Below are 18,849 nucleotides of genomic sequence, written 5' to 3' on the forward strand. Positions count from 1 at the left end.
CGTACCAAATTTGGAGATGAGGCAGTAGATAAACATGCTTAGTAATAATAGTTACAGACCAAATTTGGAGATGAGGCAGTATAGAAACTTAGAGGAGAACATTCTTGACTCTTAAATCATACAAAACCGTCAAGAAACGAGGAAAAATCCAAAAGTAAAGTTCTTGGATCTAGATTCTAGGATTTCCTTCAAATGTGTGAGATATGGTAAGAGTTAGAATTTGAAATTTGAGAATGTTAATCTAGAGAGGATTTTGCTCACGTCCTACTAAAGGAGGTTGTAGTTGATTGGGATTGGAAATAGGAGTTTCGACATTTGTCAGGAGGTAGGTATTTATGTTTCTTGCCATCTTTGGATTAAGATAATTATCTCTATGGTTACAAATAAATTACAAAAAAAAAAAACCTACTCATGGATGGATATACATATCGTGAAGTAATCGTATTAATCCGATTTACGTAGAAAGAAATATAGAAATGCAAAGAAAATGAAAAAAGTAATCGTATTCTAGAAATCACAGGAGGAAGACAACGACCCGGACACGTATCAGGCGGAGAAGAGAGCCGCGCATCGCCGGAGAAGAAGGGCCACATGTCAAGCATCCATTGGATGAGGCCGGCGGCCCGCTACCCGAGTTCGCGACCCGATGACCCGCACACAACTCGAACCACCGACCAGACTTATCATTGCCACGCGTCAGCATAAAAGAATTCGAATTTCCAGCGCGTCCTTCCGATTTCGAACGATCGACCTCGACCTCGGTTGACCGTTCAGCGGGCGCCACGTGGCAATACCTCAGCGTGCATCATCCCTCCCTCATGCGCGTTTGTACGCACGCATGTGAGCGCTTGCAGTCGCGTGAGGTGTTGTTTCTGTCTTCCCGATTTTTCTCCCGGTTCTAACTCTAACCCTATTTTTATATGAAATAGGACTGAAATGCTATTGGTGTAGAAACGCTAAACCAAGAACACGTGTAAATCATGTAAGTCACCACACAGAACTTTAAGAAGAAATACTTGTAGGATTCGTTTAGTTATGCATGCATGCTACTTTAAATACCTTAGGTGGTAGCTTTCCATGATTGAATGTAGATAACTTGTTTGCTAAGAGTATAGATGTATTATGTGAAGTATTTTGAGAATTATCTGAGTGTTGCAATTATGTTTTAAGCATCCGCTTTATATGTATATGTTTAATTCATGTTGGAAGGAAGACGGGAACTTGTGAACTCTGCGCTTCGGGGGCTTGATGGATGTTATCGTCCCGCTGAGCATGTATGTTTACTGTGCATGAATTATCTATGATGATGCTAAATGATACTTGTGTGCTTCCATGACCCACATTTATGATAAAGTTTAGGGATTCGTGGTTAGAGGACTAGTCACTCAGTATAGACCTAACATGTCTCCTAAGAGCTTATGAAACTAACCCGACATACGTATTAGAGTTATAAACTACCACGACATGTCTCCTAAGAGTCTATTTTATTCTTTTTGAGATAAAATAGAGAGATTATAATTAATTTATCCATCTAATAATTAAAAAAAAAAAGATAGAGGGGTATAAGAGTTATAAGACTGGTTAAATTAGAGCTACCAATTATGCTCCAGTGCCACCAATTTGATTGAAATTCATACACACACACACTAATGGGATGTACTCTGCAAATTAACCAAAGCATAATAAGCTCCCTTTTCCCCAATACCCATCAGCGACGAGTGATTCCCAGTCTCCACTACCTTCCCTTTATCCAAAACCGCAATCATGTCGCAATTCTGTATGGTGCTCAGCCTGTGCGCCACTACCACGCTCGTCCTCCCCACCATCACCCTCTCCAGCGCCTCCTGCACCAATTTCTCTGACTGCCCATCAAGCGCACTCGTCGCCTCATCCAGCAGCAGCACCGTCGGATTCTTAAGTATCGCTCTCGCTATTGCTATCCTCTGTTTTTGCCCTCCCGACAGCTGCNTTATGTGAAGTATTTTGAGAATTATCTGAGTGTTGCAATTATGTTTTAAGCATCCGCTTTATATGTATATGTTTAATTCATGTTGGAAGGAAGACGGGAACTTGTGAACTCTGCGCTTCGGGGGCTTGATGGATGTTATCGTCCCGCTGAGCATGTATGTTTACTGTGCATGAATTATCTATGATGATGCTAAATGATACTTGTGTGCTTCCATGACCCACATTTATGATAAAGTTTAGGGATTCGTGGTTAGAGGACTAGTCACTCAGTATAGACCTAACATGTCTCCTAAGAGCTTATGAAACTAACCCGACATACGTATTAGAGTTATAAACTACCACGACATGTCTCCTAAGAGTCTATTTTATTCTTTTTGAGATAAAATAGAGAGATTATAATTAATTTATCCATCTAATAATTAAAAAAAAAAAGATAGAGGGGTATAAGAGTTATAAGACTGGTTAAATTAGAGCTACCAATTATGCTCCAGTGCCACCAATTTGATTGAAATTCATACACACACACACTAATGGGATGTACTCTGCAAATTAACCAAAGCATAATAAGCTCCCTTTTCCCCAATACCCATCAACGACGAGTGATTCCCAGTCTCCACTACCTTCCCTTTATCCAAAACCGCAATCATGTCGCAATTCTGTATGGTGCTCAGCCTGTGCGCCACTACCACGCTCGTCCTCCCCACCATCACCCTCTCCAGCGCCTCCTGCACCAATTTCTCTGACTGCCCATCAAGCGCACTCGTCGCCTCATCCAGCAGCAGCACCGTCGGATTCTTAAGTATCGCTCTCGCTATTGCTATCCTCTGTTTTTGCCCTCCCGACAGCTGCAATCCCCTGTCTCCACACAACGTCTCGTACCCATCCTTCAACCCCGAGATGAAATCGTGTGCGTTCGCTGCCTTCGCCGCTTCTATTATCTCCGATTCGTCCGCCGTTTCTGAATATCCGTACACGATGTTGTCCCTAATTGTTCCGGCGAACAGCGTCGGCTCTTGGCTCACTAATGCGATGCGTTTTCTTAGCGTTCGGAGATGATACGATTTTAAATCTCGACCGTCGAGTTGGATCGTTCCTTTAATCGGGTCGTAGAATCGCTCCACTAGCCCGATTATGGTGGATTTTCCCGACCCACTTTGCCCAACCAACGCCGTGGATTTACCTGCCTCGATTTTGATTGAAAACCCACGGAATATCATCGCCTCCGGTCGAGAAGGGTAAAAGAAATCCACATTCATGAATTCGATTCGGCCGGTTAATTTATCCGGTTTGTATCCANCCCCAATACCCATCAACGACGAGTGATTCCCAGTCTCCACTACCTTCCCTTTATCCAAAACCGCAATCATGTCGCAATTCTGTATGGTGCTCAGCCTGTGCGCCACCACCACGCTCGTCCTCCCCACCATCACTCTCTCCAGCGCCTCCTGCACCAATTTCTCTGACTGCCCATCAAGCGCACTCGTCGCCTCATCCAGCAGCAGCACCGTCGGATTCTTAAGTATCGCTCTCGCTATTGCTATCCTCTGTTTTTGCCCTCCCGACAGCTGCAATCCCCTGTCTCCACACAACGTCTCGTACCCATCCTTCAACCCCGAGATGAAATCGTGTGCGTTCGCTGCCTTCGCTGCTTCGATTATCTCCGATTCGTCCGCCGTTTCTGAATATCCGTACACGATGTTGTCCCTAATTGTTCCGGCGAACAGCGTCGGCTCTTGGCTCACTAATGCGATGCGTTTTCTTAGCGTTCGGAGATGATACGATTTTAAATCTCGACCGTCGAGTTGGATGGTTCCTTTAATCGGGTCGTAGAATCGCTCCACTAGCCCGATTATGGTGGATTTTCCCGACCCACTTTGCCCAACCAACGCCGTGGATTTACCTGCCTCGATTTTGATTGAAAACCCACGGAATATCATCGCCTCCGGTCGAGAAGGGTAAAAGAAATCCACATTCATGAATTCGATTCGGCCGGTTAATTTATCCGGTTTGTATCCATCTGGGTTGTCCGGTTCGATTTTGGTCATCCGGTCCAAAACGTCGAAAACCGAACTGACGACGCCGGACCCTTTGGCAAGATCTGACGTCATGCTGCCAGCGTCGGCGATGACACGGCCGGTGCTGACCAAAATGAGGAAGGTTTGGAAGAGACCTTTAGCAGTGGTTTCGCCTTTGGATATTAACTTGCTTCCGTACCAAAAGTTCAAAGCCAATGAGCAAGTGGTGATGCATTGGGAGCAGCCGAGTCCAATTCCGGCATACCATGATTTCTTAATGCCTTGTTGGGTTGGGACTTCTTGCGCCTTCTCGAGCATTTTAAGGATGTGGTCTTGTGAAGAGAAGGCCGTGACGGTTCGGAGGTTGGATACAGCCTCAGCGGCGAGCTTGCTGCACTGTTCTTGGGATTTGGTGGCGTTTTTGGACATTCTCCGTAGGAGTACTTGTCTTGTGTACAAGCTGGTAATTGTCATTGGTTGGACAGAGATTATTACAAACGCCAGCTTCCATGAAAGTATAAACCCCAATGTGAATGCTATCACTACTGCTGAAATGGTTTGCATAATTAGACCGATTCTATCGCCCACTAGGGATCGAACCTGCCCAAAAAAGAGCTCCTGGTCATACTTCAAAACAAATTCATTAAATAAATGGGTTTTGTAACCGCCCAAAACCATCCCTACTCAATATTATTCTCTTTCAACTTTCTCTCTCCGGTTCTTTGACAAGGTTTTAAAAAGAATGTTTGGTTCCCCTTTCTAACCAAGGTGAGAACTCACAATCCATCTCATTTGGGTGGCTAATGTTCTCGCTGGCACACTGTTTGATGTTATCCTCTTCGGGCTTTCCCTCGTGGGCTTCCCTTAAAGGTTTTAAAACGCGTTTACTCAGGAGAGGTTTCCACATCCTTACCAGAAATGGTCTGTTCCTCCTTTCCAACCCATGCGAGAACTAAGTTGTCGACAAAGGATTCTACCCATCGCTTAGTGGGAATTACGTTACAAGGCAGCCCATGAGACTCATCCGTCACAAGGACTTAGCCAACAACACATGCCTTTGGGGACCAAAAAGCCCCTATTGCTGGTTGGCAATCGAGCGATGGGCCCATGCATTGTTTCTTAACCCGAATTTTAACTTAGACGTTCAGTCATAATCTAGTAGCCAATTATGTGAATCTAAGGGTTCTACTCGTACCAAGTTGAATTACTATTGAGGAGTACAGTAACAGGGTTTTACCAGGTTGGCATCTTGAGAGAGTCGGGTGCAAATTGCGCCACTAGAATTCTCGTCCTGATCGAACCAGCCAACTTCAAAAGTAAGGATCTTGGAGAGCATCATCTCTCGAATTCTTTTGGTGAGATATTCTCCCATGTAAGCGNTTTTTTTTTTTTTTTTTTTTTTGTTAGACATCTAAAGATTCTATTGAATTTAAAAGGTACGTAATTTAAAAGGTATGTAATTTACCTGGGTGTCATATCCATCTGGGAACAGAGAAATAAAATTATGAGCATTGGAAGCTTTAGCAGCCTCGNTCGTCTTGGCTTTAATCTCCTCGTGACTTGTTAAAAAATACACGGAAATCATCGACCCCATCAAGAACGAGTGCACAGGCTGCACAGCGCCGAACAGCATCGCGGAAATGCACCCCATTACAGCTTGCTTCCATTCCGGCAGGTTCAAAGCCAGAAGTCTCCTGAACGATGGCTTTGGGAGATTTTGTTTTTTCTCGATAACGGTGGTTTCGTGAACTGGGGTTGACCCGACCGAGTTTGTAGAGCTGGAGGGGCTAAGGAAGGACAGGCGGCGGCTGCCGTTGCTTCTGATTCTGGCGAGGTGGGGTATGGAAGATGACGAGGGTTCGTTGGGGGATTGTTGCTGTGCGGCGGTTTGTTGAAGGTGGACGAGGGAGGCGTAAATGCCGGTTTGGTTTTGGATGAGGTCATTGTGAGACCCTGTTTCCATGACTCTGCCGTTTTGGATAACAGCGATGAGGTCGGCGTTGCGGATGGTCGAGAGTCGGTGGGCAATGACGATGGTGGTGCGGCCTNGAGATGACGGTGGACTTGCCGGAGCCGCTGCTACCGACAAGGGCAACGGTGCGACCGGCGGGAATTGTGATGGTCAGATCCTTCAAAATCATGGTCTCCGGGCGAGACGGGTACGCGAATTGGACGTTGCTGAATTGGACCTCGCCGGAGACATTTTCGAGGATTTGACCTTCCATGTCGTCGGAGTCGATTTTGGGGACTCTGTTTATGATCTCCATGATTCGCTCCCCCGCCTCAATTGCCTCGGAAAAGTATTGAATGTTGGAAAAACTTTTACCAACTGATCTGTCATTTCGTTAATTTCCCAAGCAAACATTAGTTTTTAACAACAAATTGAGGAGAAGTAGACAATTAGGAGATGGGTTGAGTTCTTACAATCCGCCGACGGCAATGGCAGCTCCAATGGCAAAAATNTCCTCTTTCCCCCACCTGTTTTTCAACTTCAAATTATTACTAAAATAGCAAACAATTTGACATTTGTACACTTTTAACCTACTTCCTCTAACAATCTATAACAGTCTACGGAATTCTGTAATAGCCTTTCGAGGCTCGATTCCTTTTCTATAATCCTCCTNTTCTAATCGAAGAAACCGCCTGCTCTGCTACCGTTCCGGCCTTCTTATACCCCTCCATGATTTCTCTCGCGAAACCCATCGAGGTTCTGCCGTAAAGAAGACCGGGGACCAATAACAAGAGCGCGAAAGGTAATCCCACTAACGTCTGCTGCCATAACAGTATAAACCCGACAATGTAGTTTCCAAGAAAATTTGCCATGTTCATCAAAAAGTTCGGTATCTGGATAGATTCCCGACAACCCATGTCAAATAATATAAAATTTTGACTAAATTATAAAAAAAGAAAAAGAAAGGTTTAACCTTTTCGCTCAAAACGTCTTGAATCACTAAGGTATCACTGGAAACAGAGGTGATAACTTCGGTGGTGCCAGTGACATGCATATCGAAATAACCAACATCTTGCCGGAGAACTGCTTTAAGATATCTCGCTCTCATCCTCGCCGTCTGTCGCTCGCCGGTTCTCGTCCAGCAATACCCTTCTGAAAAAAGTAAAACAGAGCAAAAACGTAAGTACATTTAGAGCCTCTGAGTTGAAACAATTGAAAGAATTCAAACAGTTCCAAACCCACCGAGAAAGCAAACCACAAAAGTCGCACAAGCAATGCACAAGAGAATCACTGCTTTCTGTCGTCAATCAAAGAACAATTTCATCAAAATAAATTTAAAAAGTAACAGAGTTGTGTAAGAAATGAATTGAAAGAAGAGTACTTTCTCGATGCTGTGAATAAAAACTTGCATGTCGGGGCTGGAAGCGGAAATTTTAGAGGTATTGCCGATGCTGTTCATGAGGCGGCTATTGACAAGCAAAACCACAGGTCTGGTGAAGCCGTCGCCCAAAGCTCCGATGAACCCCAAAGTCATGAGCAATATGTCGACGGCGTCGGCGTGCATGAAAATCCCCTTTATACCCCCACTCCTCTTCTTCTTACTATTGCTTCTCTCCAAAATTCCACTTTTCTCCCCCATTTTTTTATTTTCTCGGAATCCAAACAGAACCATCGCCGGGAAAGTTCCCACAACGGAGCAGTCGGAGAAGTTGTGGCGGTTACGTGTGTTGGACCCCGCAAGGACCTGTTTATATAGCTGACTTCCACCTGATGTAACTTTCTTAAATATTCATTTTCATGCTCTTAAATAACTTAATATTTCAACATCTTTAATTTTCTTACTTCAATTTAAAATAGTTTAATTTAATTTCCAAAATTTAATTTTATTACAAACGTATTATATCTCTAATTAATTTATCTACCCCTCTAGTTTAACAGATTTCATTTACTCCCAAAATTTGTATTAATTTATGTTATTAATATAATTTTACAAACCATTTTTTCTTAGGTTTAGGGTAAATGAAATTTTCTTAATTTATAGTTCATGTAATTATTAGTGAATTTTTTAAAAGAATTATTATTATTATTATTTTCTATGTATTTAGATTCAAAGTATTATGGATTGGCAAAAAAAGTTCAGATTTTATGTTACTATTTTTAGCGTTAAAATATTGGTTTATATGTATTTATTTATTTATTTAAAAAAAAATAATGCTTAAAAGCGTAAGCAATGACGATTATAAATTTATTTTTGTTTTAGAAAAGGATTAGTTCGAATTCTATTATGGTAAGCTTACAATAAAAATTCAAATAATCCAAAAATAAGTTATTACGATAATCGATGGGCACTTATTCTAGTGCATAAAATAAAACATTTTGTTACCATTTTTAAAATATACCTATTATTTCAATTTTAATTATTATTGAATTATATTTGAATATAGCTCAATAATTAAGATATTAATTATCGTCTAAAACTTGGTAATTGTCAATATTACTTTTAAAAGAATATAAATCTTTATTAAAATTATTAGACTTGCAAATATTTATTTCATTTTAAGTACATTAGCGAGTTCGTGACCCTATATGGACATGTCTTAATCACCATAAAATTTATATATAATATATTTAAAATAATAGAATACCATGATTAAAAGTAAATTAATACAAAACTAGAGTGCTATGGTACGTAACCATAGAGACTCATTTATTGGGACATTCTCCAATATAATTGCACAGCGCACCTAAACCCCCACCCCATTTTAAATATAAATATAAATATATGTTAAAATTTGAGTTTTTGTTGAATATTATTAGATTTAATAGGATGTTATTTTTTTTTTAATAAAAATTATTTATTAACAAATTACTATATATGAAAAAATTATTAGTCAATTTCTAAAAAAATAAATTAAAAATGTAGCAGAGATGTAAATTGAAATAGGAGATAAGAACAGCAGAGCGGAGGAGATTAATGTCCCCCATACACGTGTAGACATCTCTACCTCTGGATATTAATTGAGTTTGAATTTTGTAGTTAGGGTGATGTTTGGTATTTTCTTACGTTTGTTTCTTTTCTAATTTTTTTATTTTTTATTTTTTCATTTCTTTTTTTCTTTATTCATTTTCTCAACTCCTTAAATTCTCTCTAAATTTATTTTAAAACATGTCTTTTTTTTAAATTAAATTAATTATCTCCTAAAAACTTCCAAATTTAATATCCATTATAGAAATGAGGTTTATTTTAAATATTTAATTAACTTATAACAATTTAATATTAATTTACCAAATGATTGTAGTTTATACCGAGGTTGTAACAGATTCTAATTATTTTAGAAGTTAAAAGAGTTATAATCATTTTAACATATTTATTCCTAAAATCAGGAAGAAAAAAAAAACCGTCAACTTAATTATGCATGCCAAATATAAGACAACTGGCTTTGTCTCAGTCTTTAAAGCCAACCCAAACTCTCCAACCCTTCTTCACAAATCAATCCTTTTAATTGCATGGCTGTTGCGCGTTTACTGTCACACAATATCTCTCACTCAAAAGTGTGAATAGATCTGAAAATATTATTACCGAAGAAAACAATACAAAGTTAAAGAATGATAAAATAGAATTGAGATCAGGTTCAATATATTCACAACGTTTAAATAGGATACAAACTACCGACTAATATCTACACATAAATAAAACATTAACTAACTATGAGAATAAAATAAAATATACTACTAATAATCAAATGAAAAATATTAACTTATTTATGAGTATATATATATATATATATATTCTATAACTAATATATTATCTAAATATTAAAATATTTTGACTAATTCAAATTAGCAATAAGTTTCACTCAATTTTAACACACCTATAATTAATATATTTTATAAATCTCAGGATTAATTCACATCTATAATTAATATATTCTCAAAATATGAACTGACAAAATCTGGACTAATTCACATCTATCATTAACATATTTTAAAAATATGAACCAATATCTAACTAATTCAAACTAGGCATGAGTTGCACAAATTTTAACACATATTTGACCGCCAGGCACCTGACAAGTTTGGGGCTCAAGAGATGCGAGCTTTTGCGACATGGGAGGCCAGCACCAATTTCACGTTCTCGCAGTCTGCGAGGGTCCAAACGGCTGACATGCAATTAAGCTTCGAGAGAGGGGAGCATGGAGATGGGCATCCCTTGGATGGATACGGGGGAATATTGGCGCATTGTTTTGGGCCAATTGATGGGAGAATCCACTTCGACGCGGATCAGGAGTGGGATTGGGGTGTTCGTATACTACAAAATGACTTGGAGTCTGTGGCATTGCATGAGATTGGACATGCCCTTGGGCTTGGCCACACCGACGTTCAAGGTGCCGTCATGTGGCCTATTATCAACTTTGGATTCACAAAGACCCACCTGCATCACCATCATATTAATGGTATTCGTGCTACATACGGAGATTAAAGTTACACACATTACCTTTTAACCCATATTTAATATTCAATAACTATGTATAGTATTTGACTATTTATTAAGATAAATATAGTATTTATCTTTATTTACTTTCTTTTTTTATTATATGTAATTATCTTGTATCAATTTATTACTTTTTCTTTTTATTTCTCGATCTCTCTCCATTTAACCTGCACATATCTATGTATTTACCTTCATTAAGCTTTATTCCCACGATGACGTGTAGATCGTCTCATGTATTAAATTTTATTCTCATCTTTAGAGTACTTCTCCGAGTCAAATCTAATTTGAGTTTGCTTTTTACTTTTTTTTTTTTTTTAATCAATGATTATTCTTCATTCACTTGGCTTAAAATTTAAATATGATTTATTTGATATTTTTTCTTCCATTTTCAAAATTTGTAATAATTCATGTCTACTCTTTTTTTGTGAGATAAAATAGGGATATTTTTATTAATTTATCCGTCTAATAATAATAATAATAAAAAGTATAAGAGGGGTATAAGAGTTATAAGACTGGTTAAACTAGAGTGACCAGTTATTCTCCAGTGCCACCAATTTGATTGAAACTCATACACACACACACACTAATGGGATGTACTCTGCAAATTAACCAAAGCATAATAAGCTCCCTTTTCCCCAATCCCCATCAGCGACGAGTGATTCCCAGTCTCCACTACCTTCCCTTTATCCAAAACCGCAATCATGTCGCAATTCTGTATGGTGCTCAGCCTGTGCGCCACTACCACGCTCGTCCTCCCCACCATCACCCTCTCCAGCGCCTCCTGCACCAATTTCTCTGACTGCCCATCAAGCGCACTCGTCGCCTCATCCAGCAGCAGCACCGTCGGATTCTTAAGTATCGCTCTCGCTATTGCTATCCTCTGTTTTTGCCCTCCCGACAGCTGCAATCCCCTGTCTCCACACAACGTCTCGTACCCATCCTTCAATCCCGAGATGAAATCGTGTGCGTTCGCTGCCTTCGCTGCTTCGATTATCTCCGATTCGTCCGCCGTTTCTGAATATCCGTACACGATGTTGTCCCTAATTGTTCCGGCGAACAGCGTCGGCTCTTGGCTCACTAATGCGATGCGTTTTCTTAGCGTTCGGAGATGATACGATTTTAAATCTCGACCGTCGAGTTGGATCGTTCCTTTAATCGGGTCGTAGAATCGCTCCACTAGCCCGATTATGGTGGATTTTCCCGACCCACTTTGCCCAACCAACGCCGTGGATTTACCTGCCTCGATTTTGATTGAAAACCCACGGAATATCATCGTCTCCGGTCGAGCAGGGTAAGCGAAATCCACTCTCTTGAATTCGATTCGGCCGGTTAATTTATCCGGTTTGTATCCTTCTGGGTTGTCCGGTTCGATTTTGGTCAACCGGTCCAAAACGTCGAAAACCGAACTGACCACGCCGGACCCTTTGGCAAGATCTGACGTCATGCTGCCAGCGTCGGCGATGACACGGCCGGTGCTGACCAAAACCAGGAAGGTTTGGAAGAGACCTTTAGCAGTGGTTTCGCCCTGGGATATTAACTTGCTTCCGTACCAATAGTTCAAAGCCCATACACAAATGGTGAGGCCTTGGGAGCAGCCGAGTCCAATTCCGGCATACCATGATTTCTTAATGCCTTGTTGGGTTGGGACTTCTTGCGCCTTCTCGAGCATTTTAAGGATGTGGTCTTGTGAAGAGAAGGCCGTGACGGTTCGGAGGTTGGAGACAGCCTCAGCGGCGAGCTTGCTGCACTGTTCTTGGGATTTGATGGCGTCTTTGGACATCTTCCGTAGGAGTACTTGTCTTGTGTACAAGCAGCTAATTAATACTGGTTGGGCTGCGATTATTACAAACGCCAGCTTCCATGAAAGTACAAACCCCAATGTGAATGCTACGACTACTGCTGAAATGGTTTGCATAATTAGAGCCATTCTATCGCCCACCNTTTGCCCAACCAACGCCGTGGATTTACCTGCCTCGATTTTGATTGAAAACCCACGGAATATCATCGTCTCCGGTCGAGCAGGGTAAGCGAAATCCACTCTCTTGAATTCGATTCGGCCGGTTAATTTATCCGGTTTGTATCCTTCTGGGTTGTCCGGTTCGATTTTGGTCAACCGGTCCAAAACGTCGAAAACCGAACTGACCACGCCGGACCCTTTGGCAAGATCTGACGTCATGCTGCCAGCGTCGGCGATGACACGGCCGGTGCTGACCAAAACCAGGAAGGTTTGGAAGAGACCTTTAGCAGTGGTTTCGCCCTGGGATATTAACTTGCTTCCGTACCAATAGTTCAAAGCCCATACACAAATGGTGAGGCCTTGGGAGCAGCCGAGTCCAATTCCGGCATACCATGATTTCTTAATGCCTTGTTGGGTTGGGACTTCTTGCGCCTTCTCGAGCATTTTAAGGATGTGGTCTTGTGAAGAGAAGGCCGTGACGGTTCGGAGGTTGGAGACAGCCTCAGCGGCGAGCTTGCTGCACTGTTCTTGGGATTTGATGGCGTCTTTGGACATCTTCCGTAGGAGTACTTGTCTTGTGTACAAGCAGCTAATTAATACTGGTTGGGCTGCGATTATTACAAACGCCAGCTTCCATGAAAGTACAAACCCCAATGTGAATGCTACGACTACTGCTGAAATGGTTTGCATAATTAGAGCCATTCTATCGCCCACCAGGGATCGAACCTGCCCAAAAAGGAGCTCCTGGTCATACTTCAATACAAATTCATTCTAAATAAATGGGTTTTATAACAGCTAAGGCCACCCCTACTCATTATTGTCCACTTTGTACTTTCTTTTGTACTTTCTCTCGTGTGGTTCCCTTTCCTTCGTGTGTTTTCCCCCTCAAAGTTTTAAAACGCCTACACTAGAGAGGTTTCCACATCCTTACAAATAATGTTTGGTTTCCGTCTCCAACCAATGTGAGAACTCACAATCCATCCCACTCGGGCGCTCCGGGTTCTTGCTAGGCACACACCTTGGTGTGTGGCTTTGATACCATTTATAATAGCTCAAACTCACTCCTAGTAGATATTGTCATCTTTGTACTTTTCCTTGTGCGCTTCCCCTAAAGGTTTTAAACAGCATTTACTAGGGATAGGTTTCCACATCCTTACAAGGAATGCTTCGTTCCCCTTTCCAACAAATTTGGAAACTAAGTCGTCGGCGAAGGATTCTACCCATCACTCAGTGGGAATTATGTTACAAGGCGGCCCTTGAGACTCATCCTTCACAAGGGCTTAGCCAACAACACGTGCCTTTGAAGGCCAAAAAGTCTCTACTGCTGGTTGACAATCAAGCGATGGGCCTATGCGTCGCTTCTTGCCCAGATTATAATTTATAGGCGTTTAGTCATCATCCAGCGCACGATAGCCAATTATGCGAATCAACGGTTGCTCTCATACTAAGTTGAATTACTATTGATTAGTAAAGTATCGGATTTTTACCATATTGGCATCATGAGCAAGTCTGGAGCAAATTGCGCCACTAGAATTCTCGTCCTGATCGAACCAGCCAACTTCAAAAGTAAGGATCTTGGAGAGCATCATCTCTCGAATTCTTTTGGTGAGATATTCTCCCATGTAAGCGAAGTTGTAATGTTCGCAAAGGTTGACGAGGAAAGTGAACATAGCCAACCCAACAAACCCAAGCGCATAAGTCCTCGTCTTGGCTTTAATCTCCTCGTGACTTGTTAAAAAATACATAGAAACCATCGACCCCATCAAGAACGCGTGCACAGGCTGCACAGCGCCGAACAGCATCGCCGAAATGCATCCCATTAGAGCTTGCTTCCATTCCGGCAGGTTCAAAGCCAGAAGTCTCCTAAACGATGGCTTTGGGAGTTTTTGTTTATTCTCGATAACGGTGGTTGAGCCGACCGAGTTTACAGAGCTGGAGGCGCTGAGGAAGGAGAGGCGGCGGCTGCTGTTGCTTCTGATTCTGGCGAGGTGGGGTACGGAAGATGCGGAGGGTTCGTTGGGGGATTGTTGCTGTGCGGCGGTTTGTTGAAGGTGGACGAGGGAGGCGTAATGGCCGGTTTGGTTTTGGATGAGGTCATTGTGAGACCCTGTTTCCACGACTTCGCCGTTTTGGATAACGGCGATGAGGTCGGCGTTGCGGACGGTGGTGAGTCGATGGGCAATGATGATGGTGGTGCGGCCGATGGCGGCTTTGTCGAGTGCCTCTTGGACGACACGCTCTGATTCCGAGTCCAAGGCGCTGGTGGCTTCGTCCAAGAGCAGGATTCGTGGACGCTTGATTATGGCTCGAGCTATGGCGATCCTCTGCTTTTGGCCTCCTGACATTTGCACTCCTCTTTCCCCCACCTGTTTTTCAACTTCAAATTATTATTAAAATAGCAAATGATTTGACGTTCCAACACTTTTATCCTACTTCTCTGGAGTCCTTCAATAAAGGAATACTTCTTTGTTCGACATCTAAAATTTCTATTGACATGATTATGTTAAACCCCATAATTTACCTGTGTGTCATATCCTTCCGGAAACAGAGAAATAAAATTATGAGCGTTAGAAGCTTTAGCAGCCTCGATGATCTCATCCATGGTGGCATCCTCCTTTCCAAAAAGAATATTCTCTTTAATGGAAGTGGCAAAAAGGGCAGGCTCTTGACTAACCAGACCCATTTGGGACCTCAGCCATTTCAATTGCAGCCTCTCAATCCCCACTCCGTCCATCAGAATGCTCCCTCCCAATGGGTCGTAAAATCTCTGCAGCAGAGAGATGACGGTGGACTTGCCGGAGCCGCTGCTACCGACAAGGGCAACGGTGCGACCGGCGGGAATTGTGATGGTCAGATCCTTCAGAATTATGGTCTCCGGGCGAGACGGGTACGCGAATTGGACGTTGTTGAATTGGACCTCGCCGGAGACATTTTCGAGGATTTGACCTTCCATGTCGTCGGAGTCGATTTTGGGGACTCTGTTTATGATCTCCATGATTCGCTCCCCCGCCGCAATTGCCTCGGAAAAGTATCGAACGTTGGAAAAACTAGTACCAACTGCCCTGTCATTTCGATAATTTCCCAAGCAAATATTAGTTGTTAACAACAAATTGACGAGAAAGAGACAATTAGGAGAAGGGTTGAGTTCTTACAATCCGCCGATGGCAATGGAGGCTCCAATGGCAAATACAGTCCCACCTTGAGCACCATGGTACATAACCATTCGACTTCCATACCAAGCCATGAATGCCCAAATTGCAAACGAAACTCCATTACTTCCGATGGCCAAACCTTTAGAAAGTCCCTGTTTTAGGCCCAACTTCACCGAAGTTTCTAATGCCGACGAATAATCCGATTTAATCTTATCTTCTCCAGCGTAGGCATACACAGTTCTAATCGAAGAAACCGCCTGCTCTGCTACCGTTCCGGCCTTTTTATACCCCTCCATGCTCTCTCTCGCGAAACCCATCATGGTTTTGCCGTAAAGAAGACCAGGGATCAATAACAAGAGCGCGAAAGGTAATCCCACCAACGCCTGCTGCCATAACATTATAAACCCGACAATGTAGCTTCCAAGAAATGTGGCCATGTTCATCAAAAAGTTTGGGATCTGGATAGATTCCCGACAACCCATGTCAAATAATATAAAATTTTGACTAAATTATAAAAAAGGAAAAATAAAGCTTTAACCTTTTCGCTCAAAACGTCTTGAATCACTAAGGTATCACTGGAAACAGAGGCGATAACTTCGGAGGTGCCGGTGACATGCATATCGAAATACCCAACATCTTGCCGGAGAACTGCTTTAAGATATCTAGCTCTCATCCTCGCCGTCTGTCGCTCGCCGGTTCTCGTCCAGCAATACCCTTCTGAAAAAAGTAAAACAGAGTAAAAACGTAAGTATATTTAGAGCCTCTGAGTTGAAACAATTCAAAGAATTCAAAGAATTCCAAACCCACCGAGAAAGCTAACCAAAAAAGCCCCACAAGCAATGTACAGCATAGCCACTGCATTCTGTCGCCAATCAAAGAACAATTTGATCAAAATAAATTAAAAAAGTAACAGAGTTTTCTGAGAAATGAATTGAAAGAAGAGTACTTTCTCGATGCTGTGAAGAAAAACATGCATGTTGTGGCTGGAAGCGGACATTTTAGAGGTATTGCCGATGCTGTTCATGAGGCGGCTAGAGACGAACAGAACCACAGGGCTGGTGAAGCCGTCGCCCAAAGCTCCGATGAACCCCAATGTCATCAGCAGTATGTCGACGGCGTCGGCGTGTATGAAAATCCCCTTTATACCCCCACTCCCCTTCTTCTTACTATTACTTCTCTCCAAATTTCCATTTTTCTCCCCCATTTTTTATTTTCTCGGAATCCAAACAGAACCACCGCCGGGAAAATTCCCACAACGGAGCAGCCGGAGAAGTTGTGGTGGTTACGTGTGAAAGACCCGGCAATGACCTGTTTATATAGCTGGCTTCCACCTTAGATAACTTTCTTAAATTATCATTTTCATGCTTTTAAATAATTCCCTTTTTTAACTTCGATATTAACTTAGAAACACTACTAATATTTCAACTTCTTTAATTTTTTAATTTATATAATCATTTAATTTCCAAAATTTAATTTTATTACAAATGTATTATATCTCTAATTACTTTACCTTCCTGTCTATAAGAGATTTCATTAATTCTAATAATATTTTAAATACTAAATTATTTGAAACTAACCGTACTTTTATTTCGATTAAATTTAATATATTCGTATTCCCAAAATTTGTATTAATTTATTTTATTAATATAATTTTACAAACGATTTTTTTTTTTTAAAGTTTAGGTTTAGGGTTTAAAATTTAAGTATCAAATCAGCTTAATGGTACATTATTAATTCAATTAAATAAAATATAATAGTTCATATATTAATAAATGAAAAAAAAATGAAATTTTCTTAATTTATAGTTTATATAATTATTAGTGAATTTTTTATAATAATGTTTTAAGAAATATTTATTACTGTTTTCTGTGTATTTAAGTTTTGTGACAAGATTCAGAGTATTATGGATTGGCAAAAGTTTGACATATTTGATATTATTTTTAACGTTAAAATGTTATATATATATTTTAAAATTTTAATGCTTAAAAGCGTCAGCAGTGACGATTATAAATTTACTTTGAATTCTATTATGGTAGGTTAATAAAAACATACATAGATTATTTACGATAAAAATTCAAATAATCTAAGAATAAATTATTACGATAAGTGATGAGACTTATATTTTCTTAATAACTCACTCCAATCAGGTTACCATATGTAATATATGTCTTTAAATAATATATACTCTTACCTTATTATATTTTATTTTATTCACTCCGTACATAAAAAAAAGAAAATATTAATTATATAACGTACTTTGGATAAAAATAGAGGTAAAAAGAAAGAAATTGAGATATTTATACTGGAATTAAGTAAGTGATTCCATTTTCACTTTTTTTTTTTTTTATGTTTATTAAAATTATTGGCGTTGAAATATTTATTTCATTTTAAGTAAATATGTTAATTTAATTTGCGAGTTCATGACCCTATATAGACATGTCTTTAACGAATAGAATTTGGGGAATGAACATCGAAAGATTTTCGAGTATAATTCCACTAAATTCTTAACAGTCATCTTATATAAATAAACATATTTTTCTTTTAAGTGTCTAAGAATATGTTTGATATTAAAATTTGAATTTTTATAAAATCACGTTTATTTAGCTTATTGAATATTATTAGATTTAGTTGGACGTTACATATTTTTTTAATAAAAATTATTTTAAAAAATAGAATTATCTATTAAAAAAAATTACTATATATGAAACAATTATGAATGATTATCTCAATTCTAAAAAAAAAAATTTTAAAAATTAAAAATTGAAGAATAGATGATTGTCCTCCTTACACGTGTAGACATTTCTAAGTGTATATTAATTGAGTTTTAATTTTTGTGCTTGGGGTGATGTTGAAATGAATAAGGTTTTTTCTTACTTTTGTTTTTTTGTTTTTTTTTTTATTATTTTAATTTTTGTTTTTACTAAAAGTAAAATATTATTCCATAAAATATCTACTTTATTTATTTATTTCCAAAAATTCAGCAACTTGATATTAATATATATTTCAAAAAATAACCTTAAAAATAGTTAAAAATTATTTTTAAGAGATATGATTATGAAATTAATATATATATATTTTATATATTCGAGTTTGTTCCATTTTAAGGAAACTCATAAACGGATTTGATTCCGGTACTTAAATAAGTTCATGAACGAAACCAACATTATACGAGTTTAAGTTGCATGGATCAAATTGTAAGTTGAATATAGATAAAAATGGTAACAAATCTGAATTCATTAATGTAAATTTATAAAGTTTTTGAAGAAAATAAAAAATGAGGAATGATATGTATGAATATAACTTTTTTGATGCAA

General features: G+C 39.7%; 4 protein-coding genes across 5 annotated transcripts; 1 reads left to right on the forward strand and 3 right to left on the reverse strand.

The window, feature by feature from the left end:
• Nucleotides 1-1,646: 1,646 nt before the first annotated feature.
• LOC111809323 (ABC transporter B family member 15-like) lies at nucleotides 1,647-2,123 on the reverse strand. Its single transcript, XM_023695764.1, has 2 exons — nucleotides 2,079-2,123; nucleotides 1,647-1,964 (listed from the first exon to the last, which is right to left on the reverse strand). Exons 1-2 carry the CDS (start codon nucleotides 2,121-2,123, stop codon nucleotides 1,647-1,649), a joined length of 363 nt encoding a protein of 120 aa, XP_023551532.1.
• Nucleotides 2,124-2,388: 265 nt separating this feature from the next.
• On the reverse strand, nucleotides 2,389-7,750 carry LOC111809324 (ABC transporter B family member 15-like). Its single transcript, XM_023695765.1, is given in 10 exon segments — nucleotides 2,389-3,148; nucleotides 3,869-4,583; nucleotides 5,221-5,394; nucleotides 5,449-5,950; nucleotides 6,048-6,317; nucleotides 6,408-6,608; nucleotides 6,610-6,827; nucleotides 6,908-7,086; nucleotides 7,177-7,231; nucleotides 7,316-7,750. Coding segments are annotated over 10 exon segments (3,258 nt in total). The 5' UTR covers nucleotides 7,607-7,750; the 3' UTR covers nucleotides 2,389-2,495.
• A 2,274-nt stretch (nucleotides 7,751-10,024) lies between these two features.
• Nucleotides 10,025-10,414, forward strand: LOC111809325 (metalloendoproteinase 1-like). Its single transcript, XM_023695766.1, has one exon. It carries the CDS (start codon nucleotides 10,025-10,027, stop codon nucleotides 10,412-10,414), a length of 390 nt encoding a protein of 129 aa, XP_023551534.1.
• Nucleotides 10,415-10,948: 534 nt separating this feature from the next.
• LOC111808303 (ABC transporter B family member 15-like) lies at nucleotides 10,949-16,807 on the reverse strand. 2 transcript variants are annotated; one of them, XM_023694207.1, is made up of 8 exons: nucleotides 16,482-16,807; nucleotides 16,343-16,397; nucleotides 16,074-16,252; nucleotides 15,536-15,993; nucleotides 14,905-15,445; nucleotides 13,871-14,749; nucleotides 12,665-13,109; nucleotides 10,949-11,932 (listed from the first exon to the last, which is right to left on the reverse strand). In XM_023694207.1, exons 1-8 carry the CDS (start codon nucleotides 16,737-16,739, stop codon nucleotides 11,010-11,012), a joined length of 3,738 nt encoding a protein of 1,245 aa, XP_023549975.1. In that variant the 5' UTR covers nucleotides 16,740-16,807; the 3' UTR covers nucleotides 10,949-11,009. The 2 variants fall into 2 exon arrangements, with proteins under 2 accessions (XP_023549975.1, XP_023549974.1); XM_023694206.1 differs by having other exon boundaries at nucleotides 10,949-11,645; nucleotides 12,378-13,109.
• Nucleotides 16,808-18,849: the final 2,042 nt, after the last annotated feature.

The sequence above is a fragment of the Cucurbita pepo genome, chromosome LG13 (genome assembly GCF_002806865.2).
Source record: "Cucurbita pepo subsp. pepo cultivar mu-cu-16 chromosome LG13, ASM280686v2, whole genome shotgun sequence".
Taxonomy (NCBI): Eukaryota; Viridiplantae; Streptophyta; class Magnoliopsida; order Cucurbitales; family Cucurbitaceae; genus Cucurbita; species Cucurbita pepo.